The following is a 17679-nucleotide window of genomic DNA, read 5'->3' as shown; positions in this document are numbered from 1 at the left end:
CGGCTCAGCCTTGCTCCCTGTTAAGGGCGATGGAGTGATCATCCCGCCTCCTCCGAAATACCGGCTGGTGATAGGGCGCCCCTTGCGCGATGAACTTTGCATACGAAGCTCCTTCCCTCTTACCCTCTCTCTAACGCCTAGAGAGGGACGGTGTCATTCAACGGCGTTCCGCCCATAACTTACGGTTCAGCTGATAGGCTGCCACCTGCCAAATTTGCATACATTGACGTGTAGGAAAGAGCCAATACGTCCCTTCCGAGAGTAAGTGTGATTGAACTGGTCCGTTGTCATAGAAACCACGAGGCAAACAGAGGTGGTCATTCGCTTCCAGAGCTCGAAGGTGAGCGCCGGAAAAGGGGTGTTTGGGGGACGGTTGGTATCCAGGTTAAATTAGATGGATGGATGGATGGATGGATGGATGGATGGATGGATGGATAGAGGATTGGGCAGAGCTATTCACAATTTATTTGCAATTTCAATTTGCTGCCCGCTTGTTTATCAGTGGATTTCTTTCAGGAATAAGCATGCCAAGGGCTACGACGCGGATGGGGTCCTATAAATCTCCAGGTGTTCTTTGACTTCAACTCTCATTATTCTGGCCATTGGTTAAGCTAGCTGGGGCTGATGGGGGTTGTAGTCCAACAGCAATCAGACTACTGCACATTCTCCATCTCTGGGCTATAGCCTTTGATCCATTGTGTATTTCCTCAAAAGTACTTTCTGTGGAATTGAAATAAATTAGCAATACATACAGGATGTATTTTTACTCAGGAGTGGAAACTTGTAACAAAACATTGCAATCATTTCAAAAGAAAAGCTGCTATATCTTATGCAGCTTTTCTTTTTGCCAAAATATTACAGTGTACAGTATCTCCAACTCCATACAGAAGAGCTCATCTTTTTAAGGCTCCAGCAGGATTTCTGCAATGCCTTCAGGCTACAGGGAGGGAGAAAATAGGGATTTTTCTTTTTCTTTACCACTTTCATTAAACTTGCAGTAGATTTCTGCTATATGGGGTTGAGGGTGAAATACAAAAAAGAGTTGTTGATAGCACTGTACTAATAGAGCAGGTGCTTTGATTGCCAAAGGTTGCAGATTGAGCTTTACCTTCTCCAGTGGGCCCTTGGGAAGAAGGCTACCTTTTGCCACTTAGTGCTGAGGACAGTAATGAGCAAGAGGGACCAACTCTTGCCTTTAGTGTGGGCACAGGAGTATTCTTTGCATCAGGCAAGGATAACAGTAGATTTAGAACGGTGGAGACAACCTCAAATGTAGTCCTTACCTTCTGTAAGCAAGCTGTGGGAAATGTACAGGCTGCAGGCAACCACACTTATATCCCAAAGGTAGCAAAAACAAACTCAATTTATCCATGTACACAAGGCATGCAGGAAAGCCTCCAGGAAACATACCCTACCTTGGAAACAAGGGCTGCGTTCCTCACATTTCTTGTTTAAGTAGGGATAAAGAGGGCTCCTGAGTGGGTTAATTTTCCCCACTATTCTCCATTTCTTTATTTTTTCATTTTCTAGTTGATATTTAAATGCCTTCAGTGTGCTGCTTATTTATGGTACTCGACTACAAGCAGAATCTGCCTTGACCAGGATGGGCAGCATGTGGTCTGCCAGCTGCTGTTAGATGGTCATACCAATAATCCCTTGGCATGGGTTAGGCAGTTTAGATGTAGCTGTGGGTGGGGAGCTCTCACTATGGGCTCAACAGCAGACTAGCTTTGATGGGACTTCAACATCATATTCCCCATTCTTGACCTTGGTGACAGAGGAGTCACCAACAATCCTGGCAGATCTAATTCAGGAGAACAGTTTTTCCTCACACCGATCCTAGGGGACTTAGAGTAGTCAGACTCTAGCCAAGTGTCTGTTCTTAGCAATTAGTAGGGAGTGGCATCAGCTTAGTGAGCAAATGGGATAGGAACTGGAACATCTTTTTGAAAGCCTCTCCTTTTCCCTCACACACACAAAAACATTACTCAGTTACAGGTGGAAAATGTATAAAGTGGACCTTCAGACCGATGTAAAAGAGGCAGCTGCCATCGAAGCCCGCAGGAACCGAGAGAAGCAAAGACAGAGCCGCATCTTTAACACTCGCTACCGCACAATGGGGGTGAGACAGAGGGCTGTGGAGCTGTGTGTTGGGTTTTGGATAAGGGCTTCTTTGGTCAGAAGCTCTGGAAGGGAGTCCCATTGAGCAGGAGCAGCTGCAGGAAGCAATCTTTGCATACAGATTATCTTCAATAAGAATGTCCTTTTCCAGAGGAGATTCCTCAGGGTTTCCCTTTCAGCTTGTTCATTAAGATGCATTGGGAGAGATGGATTTAGGCTAATCTTTCTTCCCAAAGGAGCTGGAGGGCTAAAGGATTATGAATGAAAGATGGGGTTCCTCACTTTCTGGATTCCACATTCTCAGAATTTAGGGAAGTTATTATTTTGGCCTATAACTCCCAGAGAAGTAGGAAGCATGCTGAATTGAGGCTTCTGGGAGCTATTGCTCAAACATATACGGTAATTTCCACCAAATCCCTGTGTCTGTGATTCATAGGATAGATCACGTGATTATTCCTCAGGAGCACCTATAGTTCAGGTTGTAGACAACAACCTGAGTTATGTATTAGGTATGTATGGCAGAAATTTAAACCTGAACCCCAAAATACCATTTGGGAGGGTAGCGGTTAAATATTTTTTGGAGAAGCTGGGACACTGAACTCGGGTGCATGCTGGAATATAAACAACTGTGAACATAATTATTTGATTCTGGGTTTGTCTACCATTAAACAATGTTTAAGAATTGTCCTCCCAATTCTACATATGTCATCCTTTTCGCTGTAATAAAAGCATGCAGTCTATGATGGCATTTTAACTGGCAATCTTTATCTACTAAAAAACTTTGCATCCTGCTTTTCTGCCACTCAAGATGCCTTGTATTAGAAACAGTTAATAATAAAAAAATTAAAAATACTGAAATTCATCATTCAAAAAAAAACCAAAACAACATGGCAGACAAGAGATAAAAATACAATATATCATTGGTAACTGGAAACTGGACAAGGATAGGCCCTACAGTTTCCCAACTAAATTTCAGGTGGCCACGAGACCCGAATAGGCCCAAATGACCTGAGAGAGCTGGCAAGTAAAGATATTAGGAAGCAGTCTTTTTATTTCTATTGTCCTCAGCCATTAGGACTTTAAAGGTGGCCATCTGCACTTTGACTTGAGTCCAGCAATAAACAAGAGACTTGCAAAACTGGACCAAGAGCAGGAACACACACTCTGAGTAATAGGTTCTCCTATCAAAAGCTTTATATTCTGAGCCACCGGGAGATAGAAGAGAGAGGAGATTTTATGCCATTTTGAATTTAGGTTCTAAGACACAGTCTCCTTTGTTCCTACTCAGGGCTTGGGAGAGGTGAGAGGGCAGACTTCAGGGATCTCATGTTTCAGTTGATGAACTGTGTTCCTCTGAGAAGCCCTCACCATGTGTTTTTGAATCTGGATTGTCATTGATGTCTCTTCCCCCTACTCAAGGTGGATGTTGAAGGCTTGAAAGGCCAGGTGGAAGAGCGGAAACTCCGAGAAAACGCAGAGAAAGAAAGGGATGAAGCTTTTGGTAAGATTTCTGCTCCCTTTCCCTCTTTCCCCAGATTTGGCCCACAGTGCTGATCTGAAAGATTAGCCAATCTATAGCACCGCTGTCGCGCAACTCAAGGCCCACAAGGATTGGTCACATACTCTTCGAAAGAAGGAAGTTTGAAATGCACTGCTTTCCATCACAGGGATTCAAGTGAAGTAGTGGCCTTCTTTGTGGTGGCCTTTTAGCCTTTGTAGAAGGTGACCTGCCATCTTTATTATCTTTCCTCTTCAGACCTTTTAAATAATTCGCAGGGTGTGCATGTTTTAAAGGAGGGTCAGGATGGCCTTCAGCAGTTGCTGCACTACCACTCCTGGCATTCTTTACAATTGGCTGGGAGGGCCATGGCTGACAAGAGTTGACATCTAGCAACATCCAGATGGCTCTGCTTCTTAAGGGCTAATCTTATTTTTCTACTGCTAAGAGGAGGAATATTTTAGGTTGTGGTCCTCTGAAGATGCCGGCCACAGAGACTGGTGAAACGTCAGGAAGAACAACCTTCAGAACATGCCAAAGACCCCGAAAAACCCAGAACAACCACTCTTTTATTCTCTATTGGTCAATATATCTTAAAAAATGGGAGCCATGGGGACACATGAGGAATACTAGCACCCCCTCAAAACATAGCAAAATTGCTCTCATGTGGCAGTAGAAAGCCATTTTTCTTCATATATACTATCAGCTCTTATTCGTTTGTAATACTATTGAGTACAGTATTTTGAATGGATTGTTGTATTTTACTGCTTCAATTGTGTTTTGGTGTTCCTCATGTTTTTTTGTATAGCATTTGTATGATCCTTAGGATTCATCTATTCACTGTTAGCTTTAGTATTGTCTTTCAATGATGTAAGCCACCTTGGGTCTTTTTAAGGGGAAAGGTGGGGTAAAAATATTATAGATAAATAAATAAATAAATATTTGCATCTTGCTTTTCTGCCCTAAAAAGTGTCCCCACAATGGAAATACAGTAAATAGGATTCTGGTGTAGAATGCTGTAATTTGCCAGTAAATTCTTCTAGAATCTCTGTCAATCTCTGTAAACATAAATAAACAGAAGGTACAATTTCAGAATATATAGCTAGTGGAGAAGCAACCAAAGATGGCAGAAACTGCCAAACTATGCAAAACAAGACAATCATGCAGATTTTGCTTAATTGATCAAATTCTTACGTGTTGCAAAATATTTGGCATTTGTGTATGTGTCCAGTTCTTTCTGTTCTTATAGCACAGAAGTTTACCTGTGTGCTGCCCCGAGAGAACATATTGTTTGAGAAAGGGATGCACACTTGTGCCACTGTGCTCTTTTTTCTATAGACGCAGACAGGGTACAATGTGATAAGATTGCACAGATGCTGGAGGAAGAGGAGCGCCAGCGCAAAAAACAACTCAACCAGGCAGTGGTGGAATTCTGGAAGCAGGAGCAGCAGCCTTTCATGAGCCGCGAGTGGGACATCCACAACCCTGAGGCCATCCGTAAAGGGGTTCCTGCCCGTGTGAGTGATGATGACCCTCGCTGTGGACCTTCTAGCATGCAGCGCTTTGCTGGTGAAGACTTGAATGCTGCCCAGCGCAAGCTCCAGAAGGAGCAAAACAAACGTGTCCTGGAACTGCAGACAACTGAACGGAAAAAGGGCCTTGCTAACCAAAAATATGCCGGTATGTTAAGTATCTGTCTGCAGAGTCCGGTATTGGGAGTTCAATTCTCGACTGTGCTTCTCCTGTGAGTAGAGCCAGCCTGTGAGGCCCTGGGCAAGCTGCTTGGTCCCAGGGTGCCCCCAGAAGATGGGAACGTGAAGCTACTTCTGAGTACAGTGGTGCCTCACACAACGATGTTAATTGGTTCCAAAAAAATCAACGTTGTGTGAAAACATCGTTCTGTGAAGCACCATTTCCCATAGGAATGCATTGAAAACCGGTTAATCCGTTCCAATTGGAACGGATTGCCATCGTTCAGTGAAAATCCCCATAGGAAACATCGTTGAGTGAAACAATGTTTCCTATATTGGAATGTATTGAAGCCGACTCAATACATTTCAATGGCATTCAGATGTCTCTTTTCCCTCATTTAAAAGTGCCTTAAACTGTTTGAAACCTGTTTTAAATGCTTGGCATCGATAGTCCAGCTTGTGAAAGGTATGCAAACTTAATTTGGTGTTGTTCTGAGTCTTCGTTCATTTTTGCTGATTTTTTTATTTTTCCTCATTGAAATGTATTGGATGGTCCGTCCAATACATTTCAATGGAGAAAACAAAAAATCAGCAAAAATAAACAAAGACTCAGAACAACACCAAATTAAGTTTGCATACCTTTCACAAGCTGGACTATCGATGCCAAGCATTTAAAACAGTTTCCTAACAGTTTAAGGCACTTTTAAATGAGGGAAAAGGGACATCGTTATGTGAAAATCCCCCATAGGAAACATCGCTGTGTGAGGCAGCAAATTGATCAGAAAAAGACATCGTTATGTGAATTCATCGTTGTGTGAGGCACTCGTTGTGCGAGGCACCACTGTACTTGCTACCTAGATAACCTCGAAGAGACGCGCCGTAAGTCAAAATTGACTTGATGGCGTATTATTATTAGATGTGGCCTGGGGTGATGGTGAGGCTGTGTTGCCTTTGAGACTTCTGTGTTGGTGCCAACAATGGGAAAGGTTTGGTTTTGGGGTTAGGAGTCCTGTTGACTTGATTGCCTGCCAGATGAACACTTGGCTATATTTGCAGTTGCATTGTTTTCCTTGCAGATATCCTGGATGACAAAAAGAGAATAGAGCTGGATCTGCAAGCTCTAGAGTTGGCACGATTAGAGGAGGAATGTCGCAGGGCCAAAGCCATGGCCATTGCAGACTTCAACCGAGCCCAGGTACCACCACTTTCTGTTAGCCACCTCTTCTGAGACCTGCCTAGAAACAGACATGAGCCTGTCCAGCACTATAATAACTGTGTGCCATCACGTAGTTTCTGATTCATGGCAAACCTTTGTCATGGTTTTGCAGATAACAAACACACACACCTGTTTTTACTATTTCCTTCTTCCGGGGGGTGCCCTGGGACTTTGCAGCTGGCCCCAAGCCTCTATGCTGAAGCCAACTGTCGGTCTGGAGAGGGAGAACTCTGCCTCATCTCTTTTCTTGGTCCAAGCCAGGCTGCAGAGGTTGCTGAGCAGCAGCGCCTAGCCCAGCAGCGGGAGCAGGACAATAACAATGCAGAAATCCACAATCACCTGACCAGCAACTTCCTGACAGAAAATCCAGACACAGCCAAAAGTCTGATGGGGCCGCAGCGGGTGATCGTCAGCCAGTGGAAGGGGATGAGCACTGCAGAAGTGGAGGCTGTGCTGAAGATGCAGGAACAGCAATGCAAGGAGAACCAGGTAAGTGGTACTGACCACTGAGAGGATGGAAAAGAACACGTTGGGTTGCTCAGAAAGAAATACTAGTGAAAGGAGTAGACATGCCTTAATGGCACTGACTGCATTTTCCAAGAGGGTGCCCAAGATGGGCTCTTATCATCCTTGGCCAGACTAACTGGCCAGCAATTTGTTGCCTGTCCAGCAAGGTTGGGGACCTTTTTACCTGAGGAGGACTGTACTGACTCAGAGGCAGTATGTTGGGAGCGGCCTGCCAATAGTAGGCAGAGATCAAGCCAGTGTTTGGATGGGGCCAGCAGGACCATCCCTCCCAATGTGTCTCCATTGCCAGCATAATGCCAGCAGAACAATTGAACTTTGTTGCCAAAGACATGAACTAATTATGCAGAGAGGACCTGTCACATTAGCCTCAGGGGCGGACAAAGTGAAGCCAGGAATTCATTGGGGCACTAGGTCTTCAGCTTGCAAAACCCAAGGCGTACGTATGTTGATTAATCACCACTCTGGAACATGAAGCATACCCTCCTCCCAGTAATGAAAAGGCTACCCTTGGTTGTTCTGTAGATTCAATAACCTTTCCTGCCCTCTGAGATTTTTGCTGGTATTTCTTCCTGCTGGTTACACGCATTGTTAGCAATGGATAAACTCATGGATAGCTGGAATATTATTGCAAGAATACTCTGCAGCTGCAAAGCACAGTTGAAGCCTTCAGAATACTACATGAGGGGAAGGGTGGGCAATCTCAGCAGGACTAAGGGCCATGTTTCATATTTTCTGCGTTCCTAAGGGGTCAGGTAAAATGGTGAGGTGTGCTCAAAGAAGCTGATCTGCACAAGTAATTTTCTAATTATTTTTATTTTGGGGAAAACAAATGGCTTCAATTAAAAAGAATTAGGAGGGTTTTCCCTGAAAAGCCCACTCACCCTCTAGTGGTCATTTTTGTTAAAAAAAAAATCTAAAAGGTGTACTGTAGGTAGGGTATCGGAGCCTGTGAGAAATGACAAAATTACCTTCTCTGCTTCCTAGAAGGTACAAAGGAATTATGAGGAAATCATCCCCAACAAACAGAAATTTGTGGAATGTGGGAGGACTTGAGCACTGAAAAAAATAACCAAAATCTGTCTGCAATTCTTAAGCTGTATATTACCCATACCAATATACCTATTATCTCAGTAATCGCTCACAAACGTCTTGCAAGGTAGTCCAGTATGAACTCTGTGTTCAAATGCGAGGAGTAAGACAAAGGCAGTGAGCCCAGTAGTTTGTTTTGTGGCCCTTGTGTATGTTTCTAGCAAAGCTGATATTTGAACAGAAGAGCTCCCATTTGGAACGTCTACCCTGTACCACTTTCTCAAGGGCCTTGTGCCTCTTGGTTCCCCTAGAGGATGCGGGAAGCAGAGCGCCAGCGGGAGGCTGAGTGGGGTCGGCAGCAGGAACTGGCTGCCCGTGCTGCCATGGTGGTGGAAGAAGAGGAACAAAATTTCCGCCGACGGCTGAGGATGGGCTTGGATGCCTATAATAAGGAGCTGGCAGAAGCACAGAAGTCGAAGTGAGTAGCCATGGGGCGCAAGGCAACTCTGCCCATGTGGCAGGTGGGACACTTGCCCCAGTCTGAGGAATTTCGGTAGATGGGAGGGCGGTGGAGCGGGAGACTAATGTGATCTAGTGGTCATTCTCCTTTTATTGAAGGAGTCTTGTAAAAGAACTCCCCATGTTGGTTAATATCCTGTTCTGTATCCCCAGCAGGAGTGACATTACTGTACTCACAGTGGCAAATTGCTGCTAATTAGAGTTCTCTGAATCAGAGTTGTGTATGACTTCATCTCACTGTGTGTGAATTGCATGTAACCTAAGGAATTAAAAGAACCATTTAATTATTGGCAGTCTGTCACTGCTTGTGATGTCGCTGATGGCAGAGCTACAGAACAGGATACTGCCCAGCAATAAGGGAATGCCACTAGACTCTTAACACTAAAATAGTCTGACAACCACAGGAAGCATCTGAGTGCTAGAACAGGGGGAGCCAAGGGAGGTAGAAAAGCTCCATATGGATATACTTTAGACATCTGTTTGGACCATGGTTGTTGTGATTATGCATTTAATTTGGATTGTCCTGGAGGCAACTCTTTTTAGACAGACAACCTTTCCAGAAGAATGGGGACTTCTGTAGCTATCTAACGAGAAAGTAGTACATTGCGCGTACACTGATAGCTATTATGTTCCTAGGTAACGTTCTACCAAAAGATGGATGATGTCATGTTGCTCTATTTTTGAAAATGACAATCAAAATTTGCCCATTTCTTCACATTGAGGATGAAAAGAATGTGAATTTTTTTAAAAAAAGAATGTGGGAGAAAGCAAAATTGACAAATTCATCTATCCAGGCCTAGGGGCTTGTGCTTAACTCTTAAACCTGATCCCCTATGTAGTCCATCATGTCACTATTGAATTAGGGTTATCACAACCTCCTTCAAATAGACTCATTATATTCTCTGCTGAGAACAGTGAAGCCTTACTGCCTTTGAATGGGAGAGAATTTCACTCCTATTCATTTTAGAGAGTCTTATCAAAAGTCACAGATCACATTCTCAGGACTGAAAGAAGAAGTAAAAAATCTTGCGTGTTTGTATTAAGTGAAACCGATAGATTTCCCCATCCCTAATCCTCTCACTGAAAAATGCTGGGCTCACTCTTAACAGAAGTGAAAAATATACACCATACTGTATTTACATAACTAATCAATATGCCTTGTCTGTTTTACAGCTTACACTATATGGAAAAAGAGGTTTACACCAATGCACCCACAGCCCAGTATCACTTGCAGTTTAGCACTAGCAGCCGTTGACTGAAGGAACTATGAATGCTGGAAGTCTTTTGACACGAGCAAAGTAAAGTATTTTGCAACCAAGCAAAGGGAGCCCCCTCGTGTCTGAAAGGCAGAGATACAAGAATGTGCCTGGACCAATGAACAAATCCAAAATCCATTTTGGGCTAGGTTCCTTAATATCATTTTAACTGCTCCAGATCATTCCACTGGAAGCCTTTTAGCTGATGGGTCCGTTTTCTGTTTGACTGAACTTGCACTGAAGATTGTTCAGCCACATGACAAGTTAAAAGGCATATCCATAGTCTTTTCTTAAAGGAGCAGGTGCTAACAGTTCAGTAACAGCAGACCAACCCTGAAGGGTACTTCTGAAAATCCTCCTTCAGTTACCATTCACGTGACAGACAAGAACCATCAGAAGATCACCATCATAGTTGGCTTCCTGCTCCTCCCGTGAGGCCATTGTAGGCCAGTGGTTCCCAGCTTTGGGTCTCCAGATGTTTTTGGACTAAAACTCCCAGAAGCCTTCACCGCTAGCTGTACTGGCCAGAATTTTTGCAAGTTGCAGTCCAAGAACATCTGGGGACACAAGGTGGCGAACCACTGTTCTAGATATAGCATTTGCCCATGCTTGTGGCCACCCTGTACCAACTGTCTTTGCTTTTGTGCACTTCAGTCCCTTCTTTGAAAGCTAGAGGAAAGAGAGGAGTTCAAAGTGGTTTGTAGGAGGCCAGGGGCTTTCCCGTTCTGCTGAAGTGCTCTTTCCCTGGCTATCAATTTTTGGTGTTCTTTGCCCTCTCTCATTTTTGCCAAGGACTAAAGTATTATTTCTTTATTCTCTTTATTTGCACAATTTATTCAGTATATTCAAATAACATATGGGTTTCCTTTGTATATTTTGGTGCAATATGCAATTGATCCCCATGCAGGACATAGCAATAACTGTTTTGTCTTTTAAGATCCAGACATTAATCATTTGCTTTGCTGATTCTGAAGAAGGAAGCCGAGTGCAGGGACTCATAACCATGAGCAGATTCAAAAGTATTTTGATTAGTTGTCCAGTAAGAGCAAACATGTGCTGCATAATGCGGAAGAGTACACAAACTTTTGGTCTCTCCAATCAGTGTGGCAGTTCAGGGCTGCATTCGGATGGCTCCATCAAGTCGGATCACCTCGCCATTGAGCATAGGGTTCTCCACTATACATTGCACCATATGGGCATATTCCGCTGGATTACCAAGGCGACTTGGAAAAGGTACCTGCCGTGCTAGGAACGTCCGCACTTTTTCTGGAAGTGACCCCAGTAGAGGTGTTTCAAACAGCCCTGGAAGGGGGGGGGAGAAAAAGAGGAAGATATCAGTAAAAAAAAAGACTGTCCTACTAGGTTCTACCTACTTTACTGCAAACAGGTTTGGATGCAAACCACAATTTCTGGCAGATGGAGAGAATTATTAGTTGCACACTCAAACGTCCTAAGAATCTTAGTTTTAATTGATTTTTATTTTATTTTAAGAGCACAGTTTCTAGAATGAATAGCTACAAAGATAGGCTTTGGAAATTCATAGTCAGTGCCTGTTGAAATATGGAATAATGTTCCTTCCACCAGGAATAAGCAATAAAGACTAAATATACAAAGTAAGAAAAAAAGGGGTTTTATAGGAAAACATTTGCACAGCTTTCTCTAATACATATAACTGCCCAAAGTGGCCTTGGCTGCCAGATTGACGGTATATAAATCCAATAACTAAACAAGCAAATTATGTATGTATGTATGTATGTATGTATGTATGTATGTATGTATGTATGTATGTATGTATGTATGTATGTATGTATGCATGTACGTACGTACAGTGGTGCCTCGCTTAACGAGTGCACCGTATAGCGATGTTTCCGTATAGCGATCCCTTTTTCGAGATCGCTATACGGAAACATACCCGATTGTCGCAATGGGGAAAACCCGCATTGCAAAGATCGGGTATTGCGGCGGCCATTTTGGAGCCGCCGAACAGCTGATCGGCGGTTCCAAAATGGCCGCCGGAAGCCCGGAAATGGCTGCCGGAAGCCGTTTTCGCGCCCTGCCCTTGCTTAGCGAAGGCGCGAAAATGGCTGCCGGCAATTGGAATCCTCGCTGAACGGGTAAGTAAGAAAGGTATGGGAACGCATTAAACTAAGTTTAATGCGTTTCAATACATTTTCCCTACCCGTTTAGTGACGATTTCGCATAGTGAGGGTTAATCCGGAACGGATTAACCTCGCTATGCGGGGCACCACTGTACGTACGTATGTATGTGGACTGCACATGATGTTCCAGCCCTGTCATTGCCGTCTGATGTTGTAACCTGATGACAACTCTTTAAAGGTTCTATTCTTGTCTTCCAATGCCCAGATTCAGGGCAGTTTTGGTACCTGGCGCAATGGTGACAACTCTGATCCCCATAGGGGCAAGATCCCGGGCAATTGGTAGCGTCATTGACACAATGCCTCCTTTTGAAGCAGAATAAGCAGCCTGACCAACCTGTAAGACAAATATTGAACAGCTTAGTTTCTTAAAGACAGTAGACCAAAGTACCCCTGTTTAGTACAGCGACAAGTTAATGTTATCCAAAACACACATAGAAAGTCCTGGTGTGAATAGCACATGGCACTGAGATAAAGCTTCTTAAATTACAGATTGTTGTGTGCTGTCAAGCCAGTTACAGGAAATAAGGGGAGATGAGCAATCATTCTGAATTGCAGAGACAGTGAAGCCAAAGATGGAAGAAGGTAATCCGCTGGGACTAATGAACCACTAGCAGTTCTTGAAAGGTAGCTTAATGCTGGCCAGCATCTTCTGCCACTTGTGAAATGAATCAAGTCCAAAGCATGAGAAGGTGCTATCCTGTTTTGCACTAAGGAACATACAGAGCTCCATGATTTCCCCATCCCTTGGGGTAGGTTTGCCTCTTTGTTTATTGAGCAGTGCTATTTAGGAAAAGACGACAAAAGTCTGCTTCCATGCCACAGATGTCTTTTTGCTCCTGTCCAGGAGTTCCACAAACCATAGGCTACTTTAAACCTACAGACTAGCTGTCCTTAGATTATTTCAGCTTTGATACCCAGTCTCCTTCTTACCCATTTCTTTCAACATAAGGCATCTTGTGATCCTAAATCCAGGTGATCACTATCAGAAGTATAAGAGCAGAATACTTCTGTGCCACTCTATAATGAGGATGCAGAAGCAACCTGAGCGATGCCTGGGGGAGCTGTGCTCTCACAAATGCTAGAAAAGCAGTGTATACTCTGTTAGGTCCATCTCACAAGTGCTGCTACAAAAGCCACGGCCCATGTTACAGAATAACACAGTGCAACCATTGTGTAGCTTAAATCAGTGGTCCCTAACCTTTTCGGAACTGCAGACCAATTGGGTGTGTGTGTGTGTCCATGCGTGGGTGGGCAGGGGCACCCCCCCCATTCATGGGTGGTCGTGGCACATTTGTGGATGGGCATGGCATGCTCGTGGGTGAGTGGGAGGTGCGCACGCATGCGTGCCACGCTCACCATGCCTGTGTATGGGGAGGCAGGAGATCTGTCTCTGTGGCTCGGTCCTGCAAAGCCCACAGACTGGCACCAGGCCACAGACTGGGGGTTGGGGACCCCTGGCTTAAACATGCCTTTTAAGTTGTAAAGATCTTCCAAAAAGCTATTTCAAATTGTCTTACTGGAAGATTGTATTTCAGACAATAATTTGTAACTCCCAGTAACACCTGATATATTCTTAATCTATTCAGAATGCTATATTTTGAATGCTAACTCAACATGCAAATATATTAAATTGATCTTTTGGCATAACAGGATAAGATATGAAAACAATTAATAATCCTTTACATTTCTGTCCAGACAGAGGAAGTTCTCATAGTCACTTATTTCTCAATAGAAATGGAGTTTGTTCCTAAGACCCTTTCTACATGAAGTTCTCTAGAAAAAAATAATCCATTCCAGTCTATTTTAGCCTTTTCAGTGAACTATCAAAAGAGAGAGTTTCAATTTCTTAAAACTACATTTTAATCATTTCAGTATATAAGACTGCCATCTTATATATACTTATCGGGACACAACTCCCAGTAAGCAGTTGCTGTTTACTCATGTGCGACTCTTCATGAGTGGAAGTTAAATCTGAGGCAGCATGAACTGCACTCCATATAATGTACACATTCCAATTTTAATACTAAAGACTGGTTCATCATTGTATGTTTATCATGATAATGTAGAGTAATAGTTGGTAGGGGTCGAATGATGCACTGCAGGACAAACACTGAATATTCAGCTGTAAGTTATCAAACATTTAATAAGAAAAATGTCAGTCTGGTACGGTTTCCATGCCCAATGTATTTCATGAGATTGTACTGAAACGACAGAAGACCTTTTCTACTGAGCTCGAAGTGCAAAGAGTTACTTTCTAAGGTTCTAAAAACCTCAGTACCACATCTTCCACTGAAAAGAAAGGTATCAAGGGAGTGGCTAAAGCCCCACATCTCTGATCCTTCCCTGCTCCACCTTCACACAGACACTCTGCTCTTGCTTCCTGCCACACCTTTCTCATTTTCTAATGACACTACTAATTACAGACATATTCGTTTTCAGTTCAAGATAGATACAGTGGATGCTGCCAACCAGTTCAGATAACTAAGGAATTGTGCAACTCACCTGCCCCTCAAAGGCAGCCACACTGGCAGTGTTGATGATCACTCCCCTGTGTCCATCTGCATCAGGTTTATTCTTCCCCATCTCGCCTGCACTCAGGCGAATTACATTGAACGTTCCAACAAGGTTCACCTGAGAAGCACAGACAGATGAAGTGACTGAAGCTCTATCCCCACCCTTTCCAACTGAGAGGGCCAGACAACAAAACATCAATCCACTAGCATACATAAGCAAACACTGTCTTTTCCACCCTTTGCACCATCTTCATAGGTCAACCCATAGGCAGCACATGGACCTGAGAAGCTTATGTAGCTTGCCTTTGGTGAACTAGATGACCCAGCCACCAGTTTACCACAAGAACTTCTGACATTACTGCCATGGCTCCAGCTACTGCCATCACCCCTTTTGACATGGAGACGGGGGTTACACAACAGTGAACAAGCTCAAGCAAAGTAAGTTTGTATACCCTTAAGGAAACTAAGACAAAGCGCAGTTCCATGAGTACCCATCTTCATGTTGCAAAAATGCCACCATCCATCTGGGAGAATCTAAGACTTACAAAAATTACAAAAAAAAACTTTCAGAGAAAAAAAACCCACTTAATTTCAGAGCAGGGAATATTCCTCCCACAAAGAACTGTACATTTTTGGTGGAATGTTGACTGATGGTGGCAGGGGGTTAAAGCCCCAGGAAAACTGGTTGGTGAAGAAGAAATACCTGGAAAAGGACATGGCTGGAGCCCTGAATGGAAAAAGTGCTCACTAAAGTGATAGGGTTCATTTTTTCGATGATATATCTCTGACAAGGGAACAGATATTATACAATATTATACCTCTGACAAGGGAACAGATGGGACTACTTTGCTCTCTTACACCCACTTACATTGACAACTCTCTGGAAGTCCGCTAGTATGTGAGGTACATTCTTGTTTAAATTGTAGGTCTTGAAAGCTACTGCAACCCCAGCACAGTTCACTGCCACATCTACACGCCCAAACTTCTCTTGTGCCAGTGCCAGGGCAGCATTCACATCTGACTCAGAAGTTACCTGGAAAGAGAGTAAGATATTAACTCAGCTCAGCCACTACATGTTGCCTCCCACCCACAGCTGGGAGCAAGAGGGCCCAAACGCTCGGATCCCTACATCTGCAGGAGCAAAGATACATCTGTCTCCCAACGCCTTGGCCACACTTTCTCCATCAGACTGTGGCAAATCCAGGAGCACGGCACTGCCTCCTTGTTGCACCAGCCGTTCTACTGTGGCACGGCCCAGCCCTGAAGCACCGCCGGTCACCAGGCCAACCATTCCCTGGGGGAGAGGGGAGGGAGAAAAACACAGTACCAAAGTTAATATGTAAACACAGCGAGTCACAAGAAAAAGCCTTCTGATATAAGTCCTTACAGGCTTATAAGGAAACACAGATACAGGCTAGTTCCCAGATTTCTCTCCGTTTGAAAAGGATAGCAGGACTTCCTAACAAAAGCAGGGACTGCCATCCTTTTTTCTGACAATTCTTTATGTCCCAAACGGTCTAGTGACAGAAACATAGATGTGAATCTTCTCCTCACCACTGATGTTAACGTGGAGAAACTGGTAGCCATACATGTGTTTGAAGTGCTGTAACTTTACTAGATTATTTGAACAGCATCAAAGTTTTTTACTACAGGAAATATTATTCCCCCGCGTACAACCATCCAGACTCGTGTATTTCAACCTGCTGCACAACAGACACAAATAAAACATCTGCCGCTGCTCACCTGTGTTGGGGAAAGCCTATACCTGTTGTATTTCTGCCTACTAAGTTGCTTTTAATAGGAGCCGAACACTTCTTTAAAAATGTTTCCTAAGGAAGGAAGCAGTTTTTCTTTCTATATCTCTTGAGAAATATATTTGTGGCGGTAAACTACTTTTCACTGTATAAAATACTGTAATCTCTCTCTCTCTCTCTCTAGCTTTCCCCCCCCCCCTTTACTCAGAGAACATTGGTCTCTCCCAAGTTAATCGATCCCTCCCTCTATCCGTCTGCGCTGGTGGTCTCACCCAGCCTCTTCCCCGCTAGAACGGTATCAGGCCTAATAATCGGACATCTGCCCCCTGTCGAGTCCCGTAGGGGCAACCACGTTGGCACTCCCGTCTTCTTCTTACCTTCACGCTCCTCAAGGCTGCCGCCATGTTGCCTCTCGAAAGGCCTTCCCTCCAAGCTCCGCCCCTTTCCCCGAAGAGAGCGGGCGGAAGTAAAGGAAGGACCCTCGTGTTGTGGGGCCGGCGAGGCAAGCGTGTGGCGGTTGCTGCTGGACCTTGGACGACACGTGTTTCCGCGGAAGTAAGTCCCACTCCTTTGAATAAAACCATGCTCGGCCTTTTGGCTAAGATTAAGTGTCGAATGAAGGTTGTTAGGGAAAAGTGGCTGACGAGCCCTCGCTCTCTCTCTGTTTGTGTGTGTATGTATCTTGAAGTGGAAAGTATGAGGTAGATGCCAGCGAGTGTCCTGGAAGGCGGAACGGATGGTGACGGCAAAAGGTCTTGAGCTTTAATGGGATTATAAGAATGCAAACATGGGCTTGCATTTAATTTGTAGTAATTTTACAGTTAGTGATAGGGTTAGGGCTGGGAGCCATGACATCATATCGAATATTGTAATTAAGGGACGAGATCTAATTGGGAGTATTTGTCACCTTATCATAGCCAGAAACATAATGTTGCTTTTAGGTGCACACCTAACATGGAAATAACTGGCAAGTTGATTTTACACATTCATGAGGGAGCCTGGATTAATCACAGCCCCATCATATATCCAGCAGGTGGTAAATGTAGACCAGCAGGTGGTAAACGTAGACTTGTTGCTATGTAGTGTATAGTATAGTCACCATTGGAATGCCCTTACCAGGGCTTTTTACTTTGTTTTGTTGAGTTTCTCCTGCTCTTTGTTGTTGCCTTTCCAGATAGCTTTACTGACAGTATTTTGAAGGTCTGACCTAATCATTCCTGAAGTGCACTAGTATATTCTACACTAGTTGCAACTTTTACTATAACAACATATGGAACTTGTTTCTGAAATCAAGTCTCCACATTACGAAGTAATGAATTTCAGTTGCTCAGCCTGAGAATTTCCATGCATACTTTTGACTTGGCAAGCAAATCAAGTTGAAATTCCCATGTGTGA

General features: G+C 43.9%; 2 protein-coding genes across 4 annotated transcripts; one reads left to right on the top strand and one right to left on the bottom strand.

Annotated features, from left to right (window-relative positions):
* Positions 1-211: 211 nt before the first annotated feature.
* On the top strand, positions 212-10676 carry RIBC1 (RIB43A domain with coiled-coils 1). Of its 3 annotated transcripts, none has more exons than XM_020812065.3 (8): positions 212-340; positions 1993-2122; positions 3541-3622; positions 4958-5299; positions 6387-6505; positions 6788-7015; positions 8395-8561; positions 9776-10676. In XM_020812065.3, the coding sequence occupies exons 2-8, from the start codon at positions 2006-2008 to the stop codon at positions 9855-9857; spliced, it is 1137 nt and encodes a 378-aa protein (XP_020667724.3). In that variant the 5' UTR covers positions 212-340; positions 1993-2005; the 3' UTR covers positions 9858-10676. The 3 variants fall into 3 exon arrangements, with proteins under 3 accessions (XP_020667724.3, XP_072847589.2, XP_020667725.3); XM_020812066.3 differs by having other exon boundaries at positions 249-340; positions 1999-2122; XM_072991488.2 differs by lacking the exon at positions 6788-7015.
* On the bottom strand, positions 10661-16830 carry HSD17B10 (hydroxysteroid 17-beta dehydrogenase 10). Its single transcript, XM_020812070.3, has 6 exons — positions 16662-16830; positions 15660-15824; positions 15399-15563; positions 14520-14648; positions 12243-12351; positions 10661-11160 (listed from the first exon to the last, which is right to left on the bottom strand). Exons 1-6 carry the CDS (start codon positions 16686-16688, stop codon positions 10970-10972), a joined length of 786 nt encoding a protein of 261 aa, XP_020667729.3. The 5' UTR covers positions 16689-16830; the 3' UTR covers positions 10661-10969.
* Positions 16831-17679: the final 849 nt, after the last annotated feature.

Source organism: Pogona vitticeps, chromosome 2 (assembly GCF_051106095.1).
Source record: "Pogona vitticeps strain Pit_001003342236 chromosome 2, PviZW2.1, whole genome shotgun sequence".
Taxonomy (NCBI): Eukaryota; Metazoa; Chordata; class Lepidosauria; order Squamata; family Agamidae; genus Pogona; species Pogona vitticeps.
This window is presented reverse-complemented; position numbering and strand designations above follow the sequence as displayed.

Bases quoted from the DNA above. Each gene is read 5' to 3' on its own strand.
- RIBC1 (XM_020812065.3), top strand. From the start codon at position 2,006: ATGTATAAAGTGGACCTTCAGACCGATGTAAAAGAGGCAGCTGCCATC. The intron at 5,300-6,386 runs GTATGTTAAGTA...TTTTCCTTGCAG, and splicing joins TGCTAACCAAAAATATGCCG to ATATCCTGGATGACAAAAAG. The intron at 7,016-8,394 runs GTAAGTGGTACT...TGGTTCCCCTAG, and splicing joins AGCAATGCAAGGAGAACCAG to AGGATGCGGGAAGCAGAGCG.
- HSD17B10 (XM_020812070.3), bottom strand. From the start codon at position 16,688: ATGGCGGCAGCCTTGAGGAGCGTGAAG. The intron at 15,564-15,659 runs GTAGGGATCCGA...CTCTCTTTCCAG, and splicing joins GTATCTTTGCTCCTGCAGAT to GTAACTTCTGAGTCAGATGT. The intron at 11,161-12,242 runs GTACCAAAACTG...CCCCCCTTCCAG, and splicing joins AGTTGTCACCATTGCGCCAG to GGCTGTTTGAAACACCTCTA.